The following is a 22,933-nucleotide window of genomic DNA, read 5'->3' as shown; positions in this document are numbered from 1 at the left end:
GATGTGGTCAGGTGGGCAGCAGTGGTTTGGTGCCCAGTAAACTCTGCTTGTAGACCTAGCACTCCAAGAATTAGCTCTACCTGCATCTGGTGTGGTCATTGCCTTCTGCTTCGCCATCATGGAGGGTTTGCTACATGCTCCAGGGCCCAGCACCTTGTTAGGCGCAGTGGGGTTACTGAGCATACACATCCACATTTTAAGAATCTTGAGTATAATATTATATGTGATGAGCTTAGGGTCAAACAAATTATGATATCCAGGATTTAGAGTAACTGTCACTCCAGTGTTTGTTTGCACTTGACTTTGGGGAACTGTTTATTTTGTAGCATTTTTAGTAGTCTCTTCTCTTCAAGACTGAGAGTCATTGAGCACAGGGCCACCTTTGGTAGTCAGTCAAGTGTCAGTGCGTTTGAGAAGCTGAAGTTTCTCTGCTTGTAAAATGATAGATGAAAGGGTGCGTCCACGAATTACTCTTGAAATGGTATTGTAGGTATAATATATTTATACTGTAAGCATGTCCTTGCACGTGTAAGTTGAATGTTTACAAATGGAACTGTGATTTAAGTGAGCTCATTAAGGAAACCCAGGCTGACTTTATAGGTAATCTACATGGTCTCCCAAATAAGTTTTTTACATTTTCATTCAATTAGCATAAAGATACTTATTGAGACCTACTGTGTGGCAGGCACTGTGCCAGGCCTGGCAAACCTGGTGGACATTTCCTTTACCTACTGGAGTTGCTTAAATATATTCTCAGGCTAGCATATAGTCAAATAATAATAACACGTATTATGCCAATTCTGAGACTTTTTTTAAAAACATGTTAACATTGCTGAAATCTGAAGACATCTTAAAATTGATAGTATATCATGTGTGTCATATTTTTATCAGTAACAATTTTTTTCTTTTTTAATGTGAATTAAACTTGATGGTCTCTTAGATTCCATGAAATGCAGCATCTGAGTAGGGACTTAGTGTTTATTAATTGCCTTCATGTCTGTTATTTCATTTGATTCTTCCTGTGAGGGAGTACAGGAGGTCCCTCCACTTTATAGAAAGGAAACCTGGCTATATAAGTGATTAAGCCGATTATACAGAACTTGCATGTGGCGGGTACAGGACACAGAATAGTTTTATTATTTTTTTTCCTGCAAAGCTGGTAGTTTTTCCACCAAGCCTTAATGTCTCTTTAATCTGCAGACAAACATGTGAACACAATAGAGATCGAGCTTTTTTTAAAGATAGGAACTTGCTTTTTTATTTTCTTTTTTTTTTTTTTTTTTTGACAGCAACACCTACCTTTATTTATAATGGCAGGGGGCAAACGTGAATAAAGTTTTAAGTATGTGTATTTCACACTAGTACCATTTCTTAAAGGCTTAAGACATGGAAAAGAATTTCACAAAAATAACAGAATCATCATCTATGGATTTTTCTTCATTAGAAAATTAACTGTTCATACTAGAGATCACAAAAGGAAATGTGCATAAATCTTGCAATTCTAGAACACAAAATTAAACTTCATGATAAGGGATTCTTAAATTTTCAAAGAGTAGAAAAAGAAAAAAGAAAAAAAAATTGGGAATTGTTTAGGACAGTGTTTCTCAAATTTAGCTCCTTCCACAGACATATTCTTGAGGGAGGGGGCTATAGGATTTCTATGAGAATTTTTAAATTTTACATTTTAATTTGATGATAATCTAAATCAAAGTAATACACACTCAGGATTACCTGGACAAGCATCTTATATAAGAATATTACTACATGATTGCAGCATCTGCACTTGTGTCTCTGACCCCTGTGGCACCAAGTGAAGACTTAGTGCTTAACTTTTTCTGCAGAGGAACTTGCTTTTAATGTAAGTAAAGATTTTTTTTTTTCTTTTTTTCTGTTTTCAAACTAGGCCAGAGTTTAGCTAATGTCAGTTTTCAGGAACAGAACATAAAAGTCCTGAAAGCTAGATGGCTGCAAAACAAGATTGCCTATCAGAAAGCCACATTAATTGAAAACCTTCAGGTTGTGCTGAGCAGAACCTGCCATGTGGGTAGTAAAGCAAGGGTAATTCCTACAAGGTACTGTGCTGGTTTGTACTGGTTTGTATATCTTATGTCCCCCAGAAAAAGCTATATTCTTTAATGCAGTCTTGTGGGGGCAGACATATTAGTGTTGATTAGATTGGAATTGTTTGAGTGTTTTCATGGAGATGTTTATCAACTGTGAGTGAAACGTTTTATTGGGTAATTTCCATGGAGGTGTTACCCTGCCCAATACCATCCCATTTTCAACACCTTGGAGTAATATAAATGAATTGACAAACAGAAGGACTTCGGAGCAGCTGTGAGTGACGTTTTGGAGAGCAACTGAGAGAGGCATTGTTGAAAGCTGACACAGATATTTTGGAGAACGCCATTTTGAACGCAACCTGGGAGCAAGCAGATGCCAGCCACATGCCTTCCTAGCGAACAGAGGTTTTTCAGATGCGATTGGCCATCCTCAGGTGAAGTTACTCAATTGTGGATGCCTTACCTTGGATTTAGGCCTCAAGACTGTAACTGTGTAACCAAATAAACCCACTTTATAAAAGCCAATTCATTTCTGGTGTTTTGCATAACGACAGCATTAGCAAACTGGAACAGCTACCCAAACCATTTTTCACTGACCACACTTAGTAAAGGCAGGTCAGATCCAAATGTCCTCTAGCTTTTACTTTGATCACTTAAATTTGCCGAAGAATGGACTTGGATCAGAAAGACAGGAGTTTGAGTCATGAGTTTGAGTCCCTTTGGGCAAGTTTCTTAAACTCTTCGAGCTTGCCTCAAAATAAGGATAACACCTTTGCGGGGTGTTTGGAAGGTGAGAGTTAAGGTAGGTAAGGCACCTGGCAAATGGTAAATAACCAATAAATGGAAGTTATTTTTATTACCACTAGGGCTTCAAGGAGGCACAGGTTTTAGAGTATTGAGTTATCTTAAATAATATGCCCTACCTGGAAATTTTGTCCTGTTCTCTGGGAGACTCAGCATGCCATCAGGCATCAAGAGTAGACATTCCTATTTTAAGGGACTACATATTCCTAAGTAACATTACAGTAATAGTTCCGATTTTCTTCTGTCATATATTACCAACTCACTCAGTTTTTTTTCCAGCATACATCCTCTTCTCTCGTGTATTGCTCTGTGTGTAATTCTTGACAGCTGCTGCTATTTATGTGTGTATTTATACAGTAAAACTTTGATTAACTTGGACTTAGCAAACCAGAATCCTTAATTGGCCATGGTTTTTCCCTCTGGGCTTCATTTGGAGGAAAAAGAGGGAAATGATAAAGTTTCAAGAAGGATAGGAAAATTTGAGAACTAAAGAAAATCATGTAATTCAGCACCTCATTTTACTGGTAAGAGAAGGGGAGTGACTCAAGGCCAACCTGATGGTTAACAGTGGAGTCAGAAGAGACTTCCCAATCTGCTGCCCTTTCTTCTAGACTGTGGCCTAAAGATGTACTTTTGGTGTTGTTCCTCCTACAGTTCTTGCCACTACACTACAGAGCTCAAATTCAAATGTGTGCAAGGACTGACTGATAGTGTGCCTGAGTGGAACAGGCTGTGTATCATAATTAGGAAGTCGTCGTGAACTGTGGCAAATTGGAGCCCATGTAACTTCTTTCAAGGCATTTAAACTAAAAATTAAAAAAAAATAGTACAGTACAAACAAAACATATCTGGAGACTAGATATGGCCTTTTGGTCCTCAGTTTGAATTCTTGCACCATCTATATCCACAGGCCTTATTCAATACAGAGAGAATCTGAATCATGTACCTGAGGCTCATTGTCAAAGAAAGTTTAATACTATTCACTGATTTATATTAGGTAAAGTAGAATATTGAAGTGCATTTTAGAAACCTGATCTTAATACATTTTACAACAGAGAGAATAGAACAGAATCTCTGACCTCATTTACTGTCTGGTGATCCAGAACTCTTTGTTGTTCAATTATCCAGATGAATTCAGATGTCACAGTGTATAGGCCATTCACAACTGGGGAACACTAGGACCTTTCAGTTCTGGATATTCTGCCATATATCAACATTCAAACATTTATATCATTCTTGAGTGCAGGTATTCTTGAGTGCTCACACACACACACACACACACACACACACACACACACACACACACCACACAAACCCAAACCAGTATTTTAAGAAACAGTAACTTAAACTATGTGCCATAACTCTATTTTCTTATCTATTTTATTTTTTTAAAAATAATGGTCATGAGCTGCTACATTGATTTTTACAGTCCACTGATAGGTCACAACATGTAGTTTAAAAAATACTGGAGTGAGTACTGTTGAAAGAAGAAGGTTAGGGGCATGTAGGACACCAGAAGAAAAGATAAAGGATAAAGACTGGGACTGTATAACTTAGTGAAACCTAGAGTGGTCAATGATTGTGATTAAATGTACAAATATAAGAATGTTTTTACATGAGGGAGAACAAATGAATGTCAACTTTGCAAGGTGTTGAAAATGGATGGTATTGGGGAAAAAATATGATCAATGCAAACTAGAATCTATAGTTAACAGTAACATTATAATATGTTTCCATTAATTGTAACAAAGGCAATATACCAAAGCTAAATGTCTATGAGAGGGGGACATAAGGGAAAGGTATGGGATTCTTGGCATTGGTGGCGTTGTCTGACTTTTTAATTGTATTTTATTTTATTTTTTTCTTTTAGTCATTTTTTTCTTTTTCTTTTATTTCCTCTTCCTCTTTCTTTGCATTATAGAAGAAATGGAAATGTCTTCATATAGACTGTGGTGGTGAATGCATAACCATGTGATTATACTGGGAACAATTGATTGTTGACTTACGAGGGAATATATGGCGTGTGAATAAAATGTTTAAAAAATTAACAGGGATACAAGTGCTGGAAAAAAATACTGGACTAGGTGATACTATGATATTTTTATTCATTAATTTATTAATTCAGTAGCTATTTACACCATATCTAATGAGAAGAGGGATGGTTTTGGGTGTCATGGGGGATACAAGAATGAGCAAAACATGAATTTGTGTCATCAAGGAGTCCAAAATCCTATAGCAAAGACACACATGCAAGTATCTAAAAATTCAAGGAGGAGCAATCACTTTACATTGTGCAATGTGCTTTTATATTATACAATGTAATGATAACAAATCTCTTAGGTAGGCAGGGAATATTTTGGCCTAATTTTACAGTTGAGAAAATTGAGTTTTTGAAAGTAACTTATTCAAGGTATAATATAAAAATAGTAGAATAGTAATAGTAGTAATAGATAGCATTTGTTAAGTACTTACTGTATGTTAGGTGCTAATTTAATTCTTTTTCAACCTTATAATGAGGGTATAGAGGAGAAAAATTAGGCCCTCATGTATATGAATTTGGTCTTCAGCATAGTAAAGAAAATCTTAGTGGTAAAAATTTATGTATATTCCAATTTAAGCCTTAAACTCTACTTTCTAGACTGTTGACAGTTCTCTACTTATTGTATTACTCTTCCTTAAATGTGTTCTTTATATCTCTAATATTGTAATTATTAGCAGTTATTCTGATGCATTTTACTTGTATTAAGTGTAAAGATAAAAGAAAAATGGTCCACATACTCCATTCATTTTTTCTTTAAATTTACGAACTTGGGAGATAGATATCCAAAAATACAAAGGAACATGTTTCATTTATAATTTATTCCAGCAAAATGTCTGCAGCTCTGAAAACATTTGAGCAAAAATAACTAGGAGTGCTCTTTTTGAAAATAAAAATTTTCACTTTTCAAAAATGGTCCTCTCTAAATTCTCTTAATTAATGACTATATATCCAGCATTTGTTGAGGCACATGGCAGATGCTAAGTGTTCACTCTCCCTGTGGCTGAGTAATGAGTTAAAAGAAAAAGAGCAGAAAAAGATTATTTAAAATGTTATTGGAAAAGATTTCTTTACTAGTTTTACAGAGTATTACTTAAGTAGCTAAAATAGCCCTATCTGACAGATTCAGCAAATTGAAAGTATAAAATTGGTGTTTAAAATTTTATTACACATTTTCCTCCTTCCACCCAAGTTGTTTGATCTTGTTATAAATGGGCATTAACTCTGATTTGTGACTCAGATCAGACCACCTCTTGATTGGATAATGCAGTTAGGAAGGCAGCTAGTCACTGAGCTTAGGGTCTTCACAAAGGGACTGGTGGGATCTGGAAGACAGCACTCTTGACATCTGATTTGTCCTCTTCTTATGAGAATCTGTGGTTGAGTGATCTTTGAGCAAGAAAATGTCCCACAATCCAATTAACTTGTTTTATATAGATCTCTGAGATAGAGCTCCCAGGAGACTCTTTGGGTCCCTAATTTTCTGACTGAAGCCTCTTAGATACTATAGTTTGGTTTTATGACTTTAGATGGTTAGAATAAAACAGCAAGAGAAAACCATGAAAGGCAAGAAGAAAACAAAACTGGCAAATGTGTATGGGCTCAAAGCGAGTTTTATATATATATGCACTTTTTTGTTGTTTTATCAAGAATCTCTGTCAATTGACTTTGGAGAAGCACCTCACTTACCAAATCCTAGTCTGGAAAATGATAATTTTTAATCAATTTTCATTTGGTCTTCACCTGAAATGGTGAGAATGAGGAAGCATTCTGCAGTTTTATCATTTCAGGTGAAAATGAACATTTGGTAATTGTATTTTTAAGATTCAGTTTTACTGAGATATACTCACAAACCATACAGTCATTCACAGTGTACAATCAGTTGTTCACAGTGCTATTATATAGTTGTGCATTCATCACCACAAGCAATTTTTGAGCATTTTCATTACCACCAAAAAAGAATAAAAATTAAATTAAAAAAGAATACCCCAAACATCCCCTACCCCATCCCTCCTTATTATTCATTTACTTTTTGTTCTCATTTTTCTATTCATCTGTCCATACACTAGATAAAGGGAGTGGGAGCTACAAGGTTTTCATAATCACAGGGTCACACAGTGTAAGCTATATAGTTATACAATCATCTTTAAGAATCAAGGCTACTGGGTTGAAGTTCAACAGTTTCAGGTATTTCCTTCTAGCTATTCCAATACACTAAAAACTAAAAAGGGATATCTATATAATGCATAAGAATAACCTCCAGAATGACCTCTTGACACCATTTGAAATCTCTCAGCCACTGAAACTTTATTTTGTTTCATTTCCCTTCCTCCTTTTGGTCCAAGAAGGCTTTCAGTCCCACGATGCCAGGGCCAAGCTCATCCCCACAATTCATGTCCCATGTTGGATAACTGTGTTTTGATACTTACAGTTATATCCAGTGTTTGCAAGGCCTGAAACTTACACAATGTTGGGGTCCTCTTTGAGCATCGGAATACCTATTCCTACAAAATCAAGCATATAAAATTAGGTACCCAGCTTTGAAAGGGACTTCAGCAAGACAGGGACATTGATGCTTAAGCTTTATTAACTTAGTGATAAATTCTCTCTGATAATGGGTGACTGCTTTCTTTGCCCAGAATTACAAAAGGAAAGAAAGAGGGGCCTGTGCTAAAGGATATAAAGAAAATCTGTCTTGCTTCCCAACCATCCCCTTAAATATGCTGAATGGTATAGTCCTTTCTTCAGGTCCCAAGATAAATCACATCAGATCTGAAATTCCACCTGGCTCAACCTTGGTTCCTCCCCCATTGATTCGTTCAACAAGTAGTTACTAAGCAGTCACATCTGTCTTCACTAGGAGGAAGGGACCCTAACTGCCTTGTGAGAGTTAGAATAGCCCACTCTTTGATATCTAATTTAGGGGTCATCACCATACCGTGGAAAGCCTAAAATATCGCATTTTCTTTATATCTGAGTATACCTATAGCCCGGCACTTAACACGCATTCTTCATTTGTTCAATTGAGTTACAAGTCAGCCCTCCGGGATGGTTACCTTTGGGGTGGACTTGACTTAACGAATCTTCTAGCAAATGTAGACTAAGTGATAAAAATTGGGCGTGTTCCGGTTCTTACCAAGAGACCCCTCGCCCCCAAAGCATACCAGGGAGAGGAACCCAGCCCATTTCTTCTTTATCACACGCGCGCGAATACGCCTCCCTTCCCTGGTCGTAGTAGACCCCTCCCCCTGCCACTCCGCCCCATTTTCCGCCTTCAGCCCCCCGCCCCCCTTCCCTGCGTATCCCCTCTCCATTACTCCCTCCTTTTTCTTCCCTCCCCGCGGGCAGTTCCTCTTGGAGCGGCCCTGCCTTTCGGCGGGGCGACGCGGCGACACCTATAGGATTGCTTCCGGGCACTCCCCAGCCAGAGGGTGGCTGGCCCTGGGCCTGGAGCTCGGCAGGGCCGGCGGCTCCACGGCGGCGGCGGCAGAGGCGGCAGCACCGAGGACGCGCGCACCCTCCAGTCCTCCCTCGCTCCTGGGGCAGTGGCCTCGTCTCGCCCCGCAAAGCTCATATCTGGTGGCCGCTCCTTTACGCTCCTCTTTGCGTCATGTCGGGCACTTGATTTTTATTTTTATTTTTATTTTTATTTTTATTTATTTATTGTTTTATAAATTCCTCCTTGATCGCTTTCCATCTTCCACCTCCCCCTTTCTCTCCCAGGGTGATTTTTTTTCCTCCTCTCTGGGTTTGCCCATGAGCCTCCTCGGGAGCTACCGGAAAAAGACCAGCAACGATGGTTATGAATCCTTGCAGCTGGTGGACAGTAACGGGGACTTAAGTGCGGGGAGCGGCGGGGGTGGCGGCAAGCAAAGAGTGAATGCTGGGACCTCGGCGGCGACGCGGAGTCCCGCCCGGCATCCTCCGGACCGCGCCAGCACCATGGACAGCTCAGGTAGCGCGCTGTCTGGGAGCGCAGCGGAGCGCTCCGCGGGGCCTTCCAGGTTGAGCCCAGCTGACCAGCCCGATTCTCCTCCCCCAACCTCGGTCTGGGAGTGGGCCGGGATGGGAGCGAGGGCATCTAATAGCACCAGGCTGTCGCCTCTCTAATTTCTCGAGTCCTGGGAGTTAGTAAATAGATCAGTCCGGGACCGCAGCGAGCGCCTCTTAATCTCTCAAGGCTGCCGAATACGCCGGCTGGGGGCGGGGAGGGGGAGGGAAAAAGGAGGGGAGGGGTGGAGAGGAAAGGGGAGGGGGTGGCGCTAAGACAGGCTTGGAAGAAGGGCGGGGAGCGTCAGCTGCTCCCACAACCCTGCTGGTTGAAGCGAGAGGTGAAGGAGCAAGTGCGTTGATTGTTTTTGCAGCCTGCCAACGGTATTTATTATAATTGTTATTCTCATATTACTGATATGTACGCAATCTATGAAGCTCTGCCACATCTTTACTCTCCTGCCTGCTTGGGTAATACTGTTGCCTTTCTCGAGCAGTTTTTACTCGGGATCTATACAGCTTTTATGATTTACACAATGCAATTTCATAGGTTGTTGGCTTTGATTTTATCATTATCCTTTTGCATTGAGCATATTAATATTTCACAAATCTTTACATGTGGAGAAAATGGAAATGCTTCTAAACTTTGTATCTAGGCTTGCATCCATCTTTTATAAAGCATTTTAACAGGTTGGGTTTTCTAAATGCACTTTTAGCGATTTCCACAGCAAAACAGTCATTTACATTATCAGTGTTGGGCCATGGGTATTATTATAGCTATTTGCTTATTTTTTCAAGAAACCAAGATTGGAAGATTTTTTACATGTAGATAATTTATAATCAGAGTACTCAGTGGTTTGTTCTACCTTAGTAACTTTAATACTGGATAACTGAGGACTCCAAAAGAAAGATTCCTGTTGAATTATTTGGGCACTGATGAAAATAAACTGAATTTAATTCCTACACTTAACAAACACTTGTTTTTTAAAATCATGTAATGGCTGTCCCTGGGAAACCATTTTCTGTTTTCCTCATCGCATAGAAATGGTGAAATATTGTCCACAGATGTTCAGATGTCCTGGGCTGAAAATGAATTTTACCCATACAAGCTCTTATTGAACTTAAGTAAGGTATTGGAGGATCCTTCTCGAAGACCATTTGGAACAAAGCAAAAATTATTCTCAAGGGGCTGAAGGTTTCAGGGCTTTGATATTAATGTTGTATGTGGTTATGTTTTCCCAAATCTGGGTATATCAAAGTATAGCCATCTTTTGACTGGATGTGGTCTCCTTTTAGATCTTGAAAAAGATTCATGTATTCTGAATGAGGCCACTGTAACTAATCCTTTTCAGAACCTAGTGGGCATGTAAACAAATAACTGGAACAAAAATGAACATGTTCCAAATGAGTGTAACAGAGCCCCACTTCAGGGAAATGAAAGAAATGTGAAATTTTGTGCTTTCATTCTTCTTTGAGAGTATCATTTTAAGAGTTAGGTTTTTTTTAGAAGTGTGTTACATTTTAGCATAAATTCAACACATATTTCCTTAGCCCTGCTTCTGTGCTAAGTGCTGTGGGGAATGCAGTGCTAAATGAGAAAATTGTGGCCTCTGGGAGGTGGGGCACCATTCAATAGGAGCAGTAACTAACACAGGGCAGTTTATGATAAGTCCTGGGTTTTTTAAGGGTTGCTGATTTCACTAAATCAGACTTTTTCAATAGGTTTAGAGGAGAAATATATTGCCTTCAATAAACTGTGATGGGAAAACGGTACAGTACAAGAATACTGTTATCTCCAAAGCATGAGTTCCAGGAGTTGATTGTATGAAGAGGTTGGAGGAATGCCCCTCCATTGGCTACTCTTCTATCTGCTTAGGGGATTAGTGTGACTTTGTTGCACTAGTACAATGACCTTATTACTATTTTGATGCATATTTGCCATTTAAAAATGCAGTTTGGAAGGATGTTGTTTATTTGATTTGGATGAGGGATTGGGGTGGAAAGTAAATATTCTTTTCTAGAACTATATCTATCTTGCCTAATTATCGTTCTTTCTTGTAACATCTTCAGAGTATATGGCCTTGTTCAGTATAAATGTATCCATTTGTTTAGGATATTTAATTAAAATCATAGATCATTTCTAAAGCAGGAATAATCTTCCCATTTAGCTAACTGATTGTACTGTGATATGCTGGATAAGGATAGGTTGTTAATGGGGACTTTTGCTCTGACAGAAATGTTTATGCATGGAAAAAATAGGTCAAGGTATCTTTAGGGAATTTAAAACTTAGTCTAAACAGTACCTTATACTTGGATAGCAATTTATAATAGATACAACACTTGGATACTTATCTTATTTCATTTCCCCAGATTTCTATTAAATAGGTATGGAAAGCAGCAAGTGCCTGTGACTGGAGACTTGGAATCAAACCTCCATACTATTGTTATTAGTTGAAAAACCTAGCAATGCTTTTTATCCCTGTTCTCCATTTATAAAACGAAAAGTATAGTAGGTACTCTAACCATAGAGCTTTAGTCTGAGGCTTAAGAAAACATGAGAATACATTTGCAGTTTTTCTTCACTGCTGTGTGTGCCATTTTGATTTAATAGATGAGGAAACTCATTCTTCTAGAAGTTAGGAGACTTGCCCAGGGTAAAACAGCTAGTTGATGACAACCACACTCTTTCTGACTCTGGGGTCTGAGTTTTCCCCCACTGAAAAAAATAGTCTTTCTGTGCAGGCATTATATCAACTGATTGTTGAAATGGAAACAGTATTGTCTACTTTGATTTCCCTCCTCTTGTTTTTAGATGAAAGAGTGGCAGATGTTCTGAGAAATGTAATGATTTCTTGAGTCAACAGATTGATGGCAGACTCCAGAGCATTCTCCTAGCTGGATGTGTCTTGCAGAGCCCTCTTCCTGCCCTGGCTCACTTTCTCTGCATTCAGATTATTCTTTAGAAAAGATTGTTATTTAAAGGTCATAATGTCATATCCCAAATGGCCCTGTAGCTATCCCATTTCGTTAGCTCAGAAAACTTATGTTTCTCTTGTGTGCATTCCACCTTCCAGGGAAGTAGAATCCACAAAAGTAGACTCCCAGCCTTGAGGCACTGATGTAGTCTAAATTAGGCTAAATTATTTTTTGTAATGATAGGCCATAAAAGAGTAGTCCATCTTAGAAACAGATTTTTTTGGAGTTTAAAAAAATTAGGGTAATGAAGAATGCTAAAATACTTTCACATGTATCTGTTTGGAAACAAGAATTGCCTTTAAAACATAGCATTCAAATTTTGAACCAAGCTTTAACATTATGAAGTATTTATTTAGATAACTTCATACTTCATTGAAATATTATAAATATATATACACATCCTTATTTAGGAATAGCTGCTCATTTAAGGGTCTTGTAGGTTGAAGGCAAAGTTGATTTATCTGACTTATTTCAGGTGTGGCTATGGTTTGAATGTTTCTGGATTGCCATTTAGGGTGCACTTGCTGTTGGATAACAGAGGAAGGTATGTCCATCTAAGTGTCAAATTTCAAAGCCTCGAAGAATGCCAGGTTTAACTGACTTTGAAGGGGAATCCTTTGAACCAAATCTCTGAAAGAAGGCTATGCAACCTGTGATGAGTACTTTTGGCAATGGAGCTCTCCCCACCTTATGAGTCAGTCTTCCTTGGACTGCTCTCATCAGTATAGAGTTCTTTTTTTATTTAGTCAAAGTTGGACTTTCTGTGACTTTACCACGAGGGCCTACTTCTACCTTCTAGATTCAGAGTGTCTAATCCTTCTTCCACATGGCAGCCCTTGAAAAATTTAAGAAGAGATTCTGTTTTTCCTTCTAGCCCTGTTCTCTTTTCCAAGTTCTTCACATTTTTTTCCTACCTAGAATGATTCCCATATAATCACTAAGCTTCAATAATAATTTATTTTTTGGTTTTGCATAACAGGATTTTTAAAATCAATTTTTATTTAAAAAATTTTCCATGCTCTTGGTTAAAAAAATGTTTAAATTACTGAAAGGAATAAAATGAAAAATAAAAAAATGTATCCCCTCCCCCCATCTCTTTAGGCCCTTGCCTCAGAAATAACCTCTGCTAAAAATTTCTGGAAGGACACACACATTTATACATATATGTGTATATGAACATATTTATCATATATATTTATGTGTGTAAGATTAAATTTGTAATAAAATATAAATTCAGAGTTGTAACCATGTATGTGTAAGTATATTATTCAATAATGCTTAATGATAAAATAGATACAACTTAATGATTACAATCCAGGCATTGTGCTAAACACCACGTATGGTATCTTAGTTGACTCTCACAAGAATTGTTTAAGGTAGGTGATAGCAATCTTCTTCTTATAGTTGAATAAACTGAGACAAAGATACGTTAAGCAAGTTACCTAAGGTCACACAGGCTCTGCTCCTTCTATGTTGAGTAAAATGCTGTAGAAAAATACCCATAAAATTGCAAGTGAAGAATCTAGGGGCAAATTTTTCTATGTGCTTGTTTCTCTGAGGCAAGGGGAAATAGGAGTGTCTGAGGGAACTGACATAAGTGGAGTTGTTTTTCACTTTGAGTTTCTTGAAATAAGACAAATAGCTTCTCCTGACTTAAATATAACATAAATAGTTTTTAGATGCTAGAAATGAAGGAAACAGAGCAAAACCGTCATTGAACAAGGCTGATTAAAACCTGATATGACATTGAGAGCACAATATAATTGATACAACTTTATAAATTTATGGAACATTATCTTGCCAATGAAAATGAGCCCTACTGCTCTCAAGATAAAGTCCATGGTGTTCTTAACTGGATACCAGAAGTTTTTTTGCGGTCCCTGTACAAGCCAACCCAAAAGAACTTCCTGGCACTTCCCCTCTAGTAGGTTCCCCTCCCCAAACCTCCAATATCTATGCTTGCACACAATGTTCCCTCAGCTTAGACCAATGTAACTCATAGCCATCTACATGACCACTTTTCAGGTTATGTCCTAGTCATTCTTCAGGACTTTGCTTAGGTATTCCTTAAACACTGTAGGCTGCATGAGATCATTATCCTCCACACTTCTCCGGTAGCCTGTATTTCCCTGTCACAGCTCTTATCACATTCATTGTGATATGTTGCCTGGCTTGTCTCTCCCAGTAGATTGTAAGTAAAGTTCAGAGCTAGGTGGTACCTTATTCACCTTTATATTCTCATCACTGCTTGGCATTTACTGGGTGCCTGATAAATACTTGCTGAATGAATGAAAGTGTGAACAGATTTTGAATTTTTAAAAAGGGCATTTATAATGAAATTTGTCCATCCAAACTGGAGCTAGATTTAAACAGAAATGGGGTCAGGCTTGAAAGAAATGAAACTGTTGGCAAAATATTAGACCAGTTCAATAATGAGCATTTTTCATATGCAAGGACAGCAGAGGGGAGAGAAAGATGATTAAACATAGTCCCAGACCCCCAAAAATTTATGTCTAATGAGTGAATGTAGAGAAATAATTAGCCTACCAAAAGACTGTGCTTTCTTAACCAAAAAATGCACTCTATTGTATGATTCATTTTCAAGTTACTTTCTTGCAGCAGAAAAGAGAAACTAGATGTATACTTTTAAAATTATTTTTACCAACTAACAGTAGACAGTTTTTATCTGTGCATCTGTATGTTTTTTCATCATTATCACAAAGTTTGAATCACCCATTGTCAGAGTTTGGATCAGCCATTTTCAGGTTTAATGTTAAAACTTCTTTATATCACTTTTGGCGATCTGCAGTTGGGTGTGAGCTTTATGGTGATACTGCTTTTCATAACCTGTGCTGGCCATCTTTTGCAAAGAATCTATAATTTTGAGGTAGACTAAAGAATTCTGGAGTTAAATTTGTGCATTTCCTTGTTGGCAGAACCTGTAACTCATGAAACAACTAAATTATAGTTATTGAGTATAATCTTGAAAGTAACCTGGAAACTTTTGACAGAGCAGCTCAGCATTTGAGGAATAGGTCCTTCACAGTCCAAGGAATTAGAACATTTCATGACATGTGCCAAGAGATCTGGTGATTTCTCCTACCTTCCATTGCATTGCCTGTTAGGTCCAAATTGTTTTTTAATCTCAATAGTGCATCAGAGCATACTTTGAAATGTTATTAAAGAGAGAAATCTAAAATTACAGTTCAACTATATGTAGTGTTAGCAATGCAAATAACATCACTTAGGAAGCAAACAGATGACCCAGTACCTTCTGTGCAGTGTTGGGTTTGCACGTGCAGATAATTAGTGTTGGCATGTGGCGGCATAGTATTCTACCTGGTGACTGGCAGGTTTATTTAGCATATGTTATAAGCCACTCTGGTTTTAGAAAAGTCATGCCGTGAAGAATTGCACATTGGAATTGGAGATATTTGGCTAAAGGCATGGTGAATAAGTGGTCTGATAATAGACATGTAAAGTGCTATGGGGATAAAAATGGAGCCATAGTTTCAACCAGGAGGACTTGGGGAGACCACAATGGAAGATGATATTTGAGCCAAAAAACACTCAGTGGAGGAGGAGAGAATTGTTTGGGGCTGGGTGCAAAGACACAGCAACATCATAGAGTCATGTGTTGAACCACATTTAGGTCCGGAAGCTGGAGCCCAGGTCAATGGGAAGTGCTGGGGGTGGGAAGATAGACTGAATTCGAGTCAGGGTGTGCCCTGAATGCCATGCTAAGGCAGTGGACTTTATTACTTAGGCAGCGGGAAGCCATTGACTATTTGGGGATTTGGTATCCATTAGACACAATGCCTAGGGACCACAGTCCTTTCAGGGACCACAAAAAATGTTTCAATTTCTTTTACAACTCAGAAGAAAATAAGTGAATGTAACAATGAGTTCATCTTCATACTAATGCAGTCGTAAATGTGTGTGTGAGTGTGTGTGTGTGTGTGTGTGTGTGTGTATGAGGAAGTGGCCCTTGAAGGTAGAATTGCTGAAGTTCTACAAAAGTCACTCTGTAGGCCCAGGCAGAGGAGATTGATATGTGAGTTCTGGGAATAATTTGGAGCTGTGTCAAGATGAATCCCACCTGGTTCCCAACTGTGTCATGGCTGCATTAGAATCACCTGAGGTGCTGGTTGAAAACATAGATTCCTGGGCCCCCAGGATTTCTGATTTAGTAGCTGGGGAAGGGGCTCAGTGAGTGAGATAGCTTGGACCTGGAGGACCGAGAGAACAATTAAGAGGCAGCAGTGGTTAATGACCTGAAAAATAAAGAAAGCCCAAGCCAAGACAGTGCCAGTGGGGCTGAGGAAGGAAGAGGCAGCTCTGGGAAGCAAGGCATGTGGACAGACACTGACATTTGGCTGGATGTGAGGTGTAAAGTAGAGGAAGAAGTTGGAGATATCTATCCTGGATGCCTGGAGGACAGGGGATAGGAGATATTTCTGGTCTTGATCAGAAGTGGAACCTGTGATCAACTGTTGTCTGTGCTCCACGTACACTGTGAATATACTTGTGGAAGGGCTGAGTCTACTGTCAGATTGGCACAAGGTTTCCCCAGGCCTTCAGCTTTTTTGGTAGGCTGCCCATGAGACTATGTAAATCTTTGTGAGAGGGTCTGGGAGAGCAAGGGAGGCAGGAAGGAGCAGTGTTTGCCTGGGGGAGGGGTAAGGTAATCAGTGGAAATGCTAGAACATTGGGCTGAGTCCAGGCCTGAGGCCGAGGCCAGGACACTGTAGGGTGGCCGGCCCTCCCTTCCACCCATTTTTACTGGGTTAGCTCTGGGCTTCAGTTCCTTGTTGAATGATGGAGAAGGCACAAGAAAGTTCAGACACTAGAGAAACTTGGAAGATCATTATTGAAAGCAGGAATTCTCGGTCTCTATGGAAACACACAAGAGCCTGAAAAAAGCCCTGACCCAAGAATTGTCAAGGACGGCATTTGGCCACTTGAGCATTGCGGCAAAAATCTTAGTTGCATCATTTCTCCCTGCCCCATCTTTCAGTTTCTCCCTCCCCTTCAGTTGTCCTCATTTCATATCTTCTCTTCTTCTTTCTTCGTCCTCTTTCTCCTTCCCCTCCATCTTCTTCCTTATCCCTCTGTCTCCTTTGCCTCTGTTGATCTTTTCTCTCCTCCTTGCTTTCCTGTTTAATTGCCCCCTCCCCTGTCCCCATCAGTGGGTCAGCATATTTGGGAGTCTTGGAGCCCAATGCCATAGAAAAGTGTGTTGATGACTGGTTGTGTGTGTCTGTGTGTGTGTGACTTAGATCCCAGCCTGCTGCATGTGGTGCAATAGACGTGAACACTGGTGTCACTTTCCAGTTGGGGTAATTGCATCTGACCTACCTAAAATTTCACTTGCTGTTTCAATTAGCAAAGTGTTCCACACTGTGACTTGCTGATGAGAGGTTTTATAAGCCTCTATCCCAGAGGTAGCTTTGTTTCATTCAGATGAAGGAAAGAATTTTACTTACTAATTCACACCTAGGGAGGGCAAGATAATAACTCACCATTTTTTTTTTTCTGTCTCTTCTGCCTTACCCCTCTATAGGAAAGCAGATCTTTCTCTTCCCTTCCCCTCTTGTTGAAGCCAAGATAAATTGCTCTATACCAGAAAACCCTTCCAGGTCCAAATTTGTGGATGGGATTGATCAGTGGGGATACCAGGGAATCATGAGTCACAAATCTCAAATATAAGCTCTAGCTTTGTCATTTACAAGCTGTGACCTTGCACAGGTCATTCTAATGAAAAAAATCATGTTGACCCTGCCATTCTTACAGGTGAGGTAAAATGAGAGAATGTACATGAAAGCACTTTGCAGTCTGTCACTTTCCTTTAATTCATTGTCACTGTCTCCTGATAGCCCTCCCACGGGCTGGCCTCTTTCAAGCATGGGGGATATGGAGAGGATGAGGTAGATAAGGCCTGGGCACTTCTGAACTTACATTTTAATGTGGGAGACATACCATAAATCAGTAAACAAAGGTAATTACTATATGGTATGCTAAATGGCTTGGAAAGAATAGAACATCAGAGAATAAATCATGGTGGTGGAGGTGGAAGCAGGAGAGGCCAGTTTTCAGAGCCTAGTCAGGAAAGCCTTTCTGAGGAGGTAACATTTGAGCTGACATCTGAAGGAACAGAGGAAAACAGAAAGAAAAGAGCTGGATGTAGAGCATTTCAAGTACCAGACATAGAAAATGCAAAGTCCTGAAGGTGAGAAAAGCTTTGCAGACAGGAGAATGTAACTGGTGCAGCTGGTACTTAATGAGCCAGGAGGAGACAATGGCAGCAAATGAAGTCTGAGTTGTGTTTTAAGAGACCATCTTGGCTGCTTGTGTCAAGAAAAATTTGAGATGACTTCATATGTGTTCCAGATTATCGGCAGGATTTACACACCATGGACAAGGTCAACACTCAGGGTCAGCCATTGCATTTTTTTTCCTTTTTAGTTCACGTGAACTAACATTTTCACAGCATCTTAATACTGGTGAAGTGCTTTTTAAAAATACTCTATCATATTTAGTTCTTATGATTATTAAGTGAACAGGGTAGCATAAGCAAAACGTTTTAGAAGCGAGAGCCCTTTGAGGTTAAATGAGCTTACGTTGCAGCCAAGCAGTACCAGAGCCCAGGTTTTCTGGCATATAGGGATGTGACAATGACAGAAATTTGCCAGGAAGAAGAGTTGAGATCTTGGGCACTCTGTGACCAAGGTTTATCTGCCATTTTAGGAAGGAGACATGTTGAGGGGGTAGAACAAACAAACAAACAAAAATTGGGTTTTAACTTCTAGGGAAATTGGTTGGAGTTGGCTTGAAAAGTGTATTTTTCTTTAATTATTGGTCTTAGCATCTCGCCATTAAAATCTCCTAATAGGATAGTCTCCTGGCTTTGTCTCTGAGTGTGCCAGGAGAGAGCTGTCTCCATTATGCCGCTCACTGGCACACAGAGGCTGGGAAGCTTTCACACACTGTCTTGTTTTGTGAACATTTGCAGTTGTAACAGAAGAGAGTTCTATTTCATATGTTGCTTTGTTTTCAAGCCATTGCATGAGAGCAGGGATTCTTGTCTCTTAAAAAACAAAAACAAAAGCAAAAAACTTTACATTTATAGCAGTGATACATGTTCATTATAAAGAAAATTTTAAACAATTTAGAAGTTGGTAAAAAATAAAAATAAAATTCCATTTCTTTTTTCCCTAACTTCTAGTTCTACCCTCCAGATATAATTACTAATATTAATGGTTTCTTTTATATATCTATAAAATTTTCTATGCATGTACAAGCTTATAGACAACCACATATGCATACACTGTTTCCTGTCCCCTCACACACATATATACACACATTCATATATATTCATACCTGTATATCCTGGACTCCTTCTATATAGATTGTTACATAACTTGCTTTTGTAGTTAACATTATGTCTTGGGTTACTTTCTACCCTAGTACCTAGATATGTACCTCATTTTCTCTAATGACTGCTTTGAATCCCACTGTCCCAATTTCTCTTTTGATAGATAGTAAATATCTTTGGACATACATTTTTGAATATTGTATACATGGTATATGTTGCCTAAATGTGGAATTGCAAGGATAAAGAGCACAAACACCAGCCATCCCTTGTACCAACTTAAATTCCAATAACAGTGTTCTAGTTTGCTAACACTGCCAGGATGCAAAACACCAGAAATGGATCAGCATTTATACAGGGGGTTTATTTGGTTACAAAGTTACAGTCTTAAGGCCATAAAGCGTCCAAGGTAACACATCAACAATCGGGTACCGTCATTGGAGGATGGCCAGTGGTGTCCAGAAAACCTCTGTTAGCTGGGAAGGCACATGGTTGGCATCTGCTCCAAAGTTCTGGTTTTAAAATGGCTTTCTCCCAGGATGTTCCTCTCTAGGCTGCAGTTCCTCAAAAATGTCACTCTCCGTTGCTCTTGGGGTGTTTGTCCTCTTTTAGCTTCTCTGGAGCAAGTCTGCTTTCGATGGCCATCTTCAAACTGTCTCTCATCTGCAGCTACTCTCTCAGCTTCTGTGCATTCTTCAAAGTGTCCCTCTTGGCTGTAGCAAGGTCGATTCTTTTGTCTGAGCTTATATAGTGCTCCAGTAAACTAATCAAGGCCCATGATGAATGGGCAGGGCCACACCTCCATGGAAATTATCCAATGAGAATTATCACCTACAGTTAGGTGGGGCACATTTCCATGGAGACAACCTAATCCAAACATTCCAACTTAATCCCCACTAATATGTCTGCCCCCACAAGATTGCATCAAAGAACTTGGCTTTTTCTGGGGGACATAATATATACAAACTGGTACAAACAGTGTCTGATACTACTTGTTTTCCCACTTCCTTATCAACACTGGATATTATCAAATTTTTTAATCTTTGTCATTTTCATAGGTGAGAAATGGAGGTATGGTTTGCTGGAGTCTGTTATTAAATGCTGATGCTTGAGTGGATTGTTTTTTTGTTGGAAATAGGTTTTAATTGCATTTTACCATATAAGTAATGCATAGGACAAAGCAATTTAGAGAAAAGCACAAAGTAAAAATAAAGGTAATTGATAAATCTGTTTCTCATGGATGACTGCTGATAATACTTTGAAATTTATCATTTTGTCTCATCTATGCATAAAGTATGAATGAAAAGATTTTCTTTTACTTTTTGGCTGTTCATTGATTGTAGCTATTAGTTTTCTTATAGACTATTGCAATATAGCAATGGAGAGAGCACTGGGGTCGGAGCTGGAGTTCTAGAGTCAAGTTTTTGACATCACTGACTAGCTTTGTGACCTTGGGAAAGTCATTTTAACTTTTCTTTTTAATCTTTCAGTTTCACCCTCTTTAAAACATAATGCCTTTCTCATCGTATTGTTAGGAAAATCCAATGGGATAAAGTTTAGAAAAGTGTCTAGTGCATTCCTACCCATAGTAGATGCTTTGGTAAGTGTTGGCTGTATTAAGAGGTTGAAGTGAAGACAGTGTGGGGTATATTTTATTACTCTGAGGTTTCTTCATGGTAAATCATTTTACTCTCTTCATTTCCAAGGCTCTGAACATTCTCTTTGATTTGTTCATTCTGGGATTTTTCATAAGCTTTAAGGAAATTCTTGGCCATCATACATTCCTCATAAATGTGCAAGTTATTCATGCCAGAACTCTCATTTGATGCAGTCAACAGGCTCGATAGGGGTGCTCAGGTTGGGCCAGTTTAAGAAGAATTTTGTGAATGGAGGATGAAGCCGAGGAACTTTTTAAGGATGAAGGGAAACTGGCATTTATGTTATAAGCATGATTAGTCATTGCTTGTTTTTTCTTCCTTTCTTTCTTTTTTTCCCAGTGTTTCTACAAAAATTAGTTTGTGTAAGGCAGTAGTTCTCAGTGAATGGCTATTTTACCCTGTGAGCTCCCCCCGCCCCACCTCCCTGGGACTTTTAGCAATGTCTGGAGACATTTTTGGTTGTCACAGCTGTGAGATTGCTACTGGCATCCAGTGAGTAGAAGCCAGGGGTGCTGCTAATAAACATTTTATAGTGCACAGGATAGCTCCCCACAACAAAGAATTATCTGACCAAAAAGGTCAAGAGCGTTAGGATTAAGAAACTCTGATGTAAGGGGCTATATTGGTTATGAGTTGAACGTAACGAATCTGGTAAAGTAAGTGTCAGTACTGGTCAGTGCTACAAATTAAGCTATAGCTGAAAGGAATTTCTTCTAGGCTGAAAGGAATTCCTTTGCTTTTCAGGTAGATGATGTGGAAAAGCCCTAAATTATAAAACGGTCTCTTTGGCTAGAGTAATTGCCTGGAGACAGCAGAGGTCCTGGAATGCTCAAGTATGTGTCTCAGTTTCCACAGAATCCAAGATAGAACTCCTTTGTTCATTCAAGAATTTATTCATTCAGCCAACAGTGTTGAGTGACTATCAGCCCAAGTACTGTGCTGTGGGAGATAAAGAAAGAAAAAGAAACAAAAGCCAAGGTATCTGACCTAAAGCACTTTAGAAGACAATATTGTAGTTAAGAACTCAGATCTGGATCTTTGCTGCTTGGGTTCAAATTCTGGCCACTTCTAATTCATGTGATTTTGTTCTTCATTTTAGGAGGATATTAAGAATATTTACCTCATGATATTGTGAGGATTAAATGTTGACCAACAGGCTGTTTAGAATAATGTCTCACTCAACAAAATTTTGTTCTAGTTTTTGTTGTTCTTGGAGCCTTATGGATGGGTTATTTAGTTTAGGGGTTTTCCAATGTTATTAGTACTAGATTCATTTTCTCAATAAAACCTTATCAAGGATCTTAATATATGAAATATATGAAAACAGAGCAACTCTGGTTAAAGTAAGGGTGGGAGGCTGGGGCGCTGCTTTCTTGGAACCACTTCCCTCTCTCCCCCAACAGTGTCTGATGCATAGCTGTAGTCCTAGGACTGGTAGAATCCAGTTTGACAATCACCAGTCTAGTCCAGTGCACTAATTTTATGAGTGAGGAAACTGAGACCTGGAGAGAGGAAGGTGGATTAAGGCAAGTACATGAATAACTCTAATGTATATATAATAAGCACAAGATACAGTGCCTGCAGGGGGGGGGTGTCACAGAAGGCAGAGACAGCCCCTGTTTTAGTTCCTCATGTCTAAAACAAATATCATGCAGTGAGGTGGCTTAAACAATGGGAATTTATTGGCTCATGGTTTTGAGGCTAGGAGATATCCAAATCGAGGTGTCATCAAGGTGATGCTTTCTTCCCAAAGACTGGCATTCTGAGGCTAGCTGCCGGTAATCCTTGGTCCTTGGCTCCTCTGTCACATAACACATGGCTGCCTCTCCTGGTCTCTCCTTTCTCTTCTGGGTTCTGTTGACTTTCAGCTCTGTCTGTTCCCTCTGTGGCTTTTTTTCTCGCTCTCTGATCTTCACAATACTGCCTTCAGTAAAAGGATTAAGGCCCATCCTGGGCCATACCTTATCTGAAGTAACCTCATCAAAAAGTCCTATTTACAAGGGTTCATACTCGCAGGAACAGATTAAGTTTA

At 39.1% G+C, this 22,933-nt stretch overlaps 1 protein-coding gene across 9 annotated transcripts in view; it reads left to right on the top strand.

The window, feature by feature from the left end:
* Positions 1–22,933, top strand: part of DNAJC6 (DnaJ heat shock protein family (Hsp40) member C6) — a 171,993-nt gene that overhangs the window by 40,911 nt on the left and 108,149 nt on the right. Inside the window, exon 1 of one of the 9 annotated variants that reach the window (XM_037826998.1) lies at positions 8,501–8,860. The exons of 5 other annotated variants lie outside the window; for them this stretch is intronic. In XM_037826998.1, coding sequence (XP_037682926.1) covers positions 8,662–8,860 — 199 coding nt within the window. In that variant the 5' untranslated portion in view covers positions 8,501–8,661. Of the gene's footprint in view, positions 1–8,500; positions 8,861–9,170; positions 9,280–22,933 lie in introns of those variants that run through there. 3 more of the 9 variants (XM_037826997.1, XM_037826995.1, XM_037827006.1) reach the window with 3 other exon arrangements.

The sequence above is a fragment of the Choloepus didactylus genome, chromosome 2 (genome assembly GCF_015220235.1).
Source record: "Choloepus didactylus isolate mChoDid1 chromosome 2, mChoDid1.pri, whole genome shotgun sequence".
NCBI lineage: Eukaryota > Metazoa > Chordata > Mammalia > Pilosa > Megalonychidae > Choloepus > Choloepus didactylus.
Note: the sequence above shows the minus strand (reverse complement) of the source record. Positions and strands in the feature narration are given on the sequence as shown.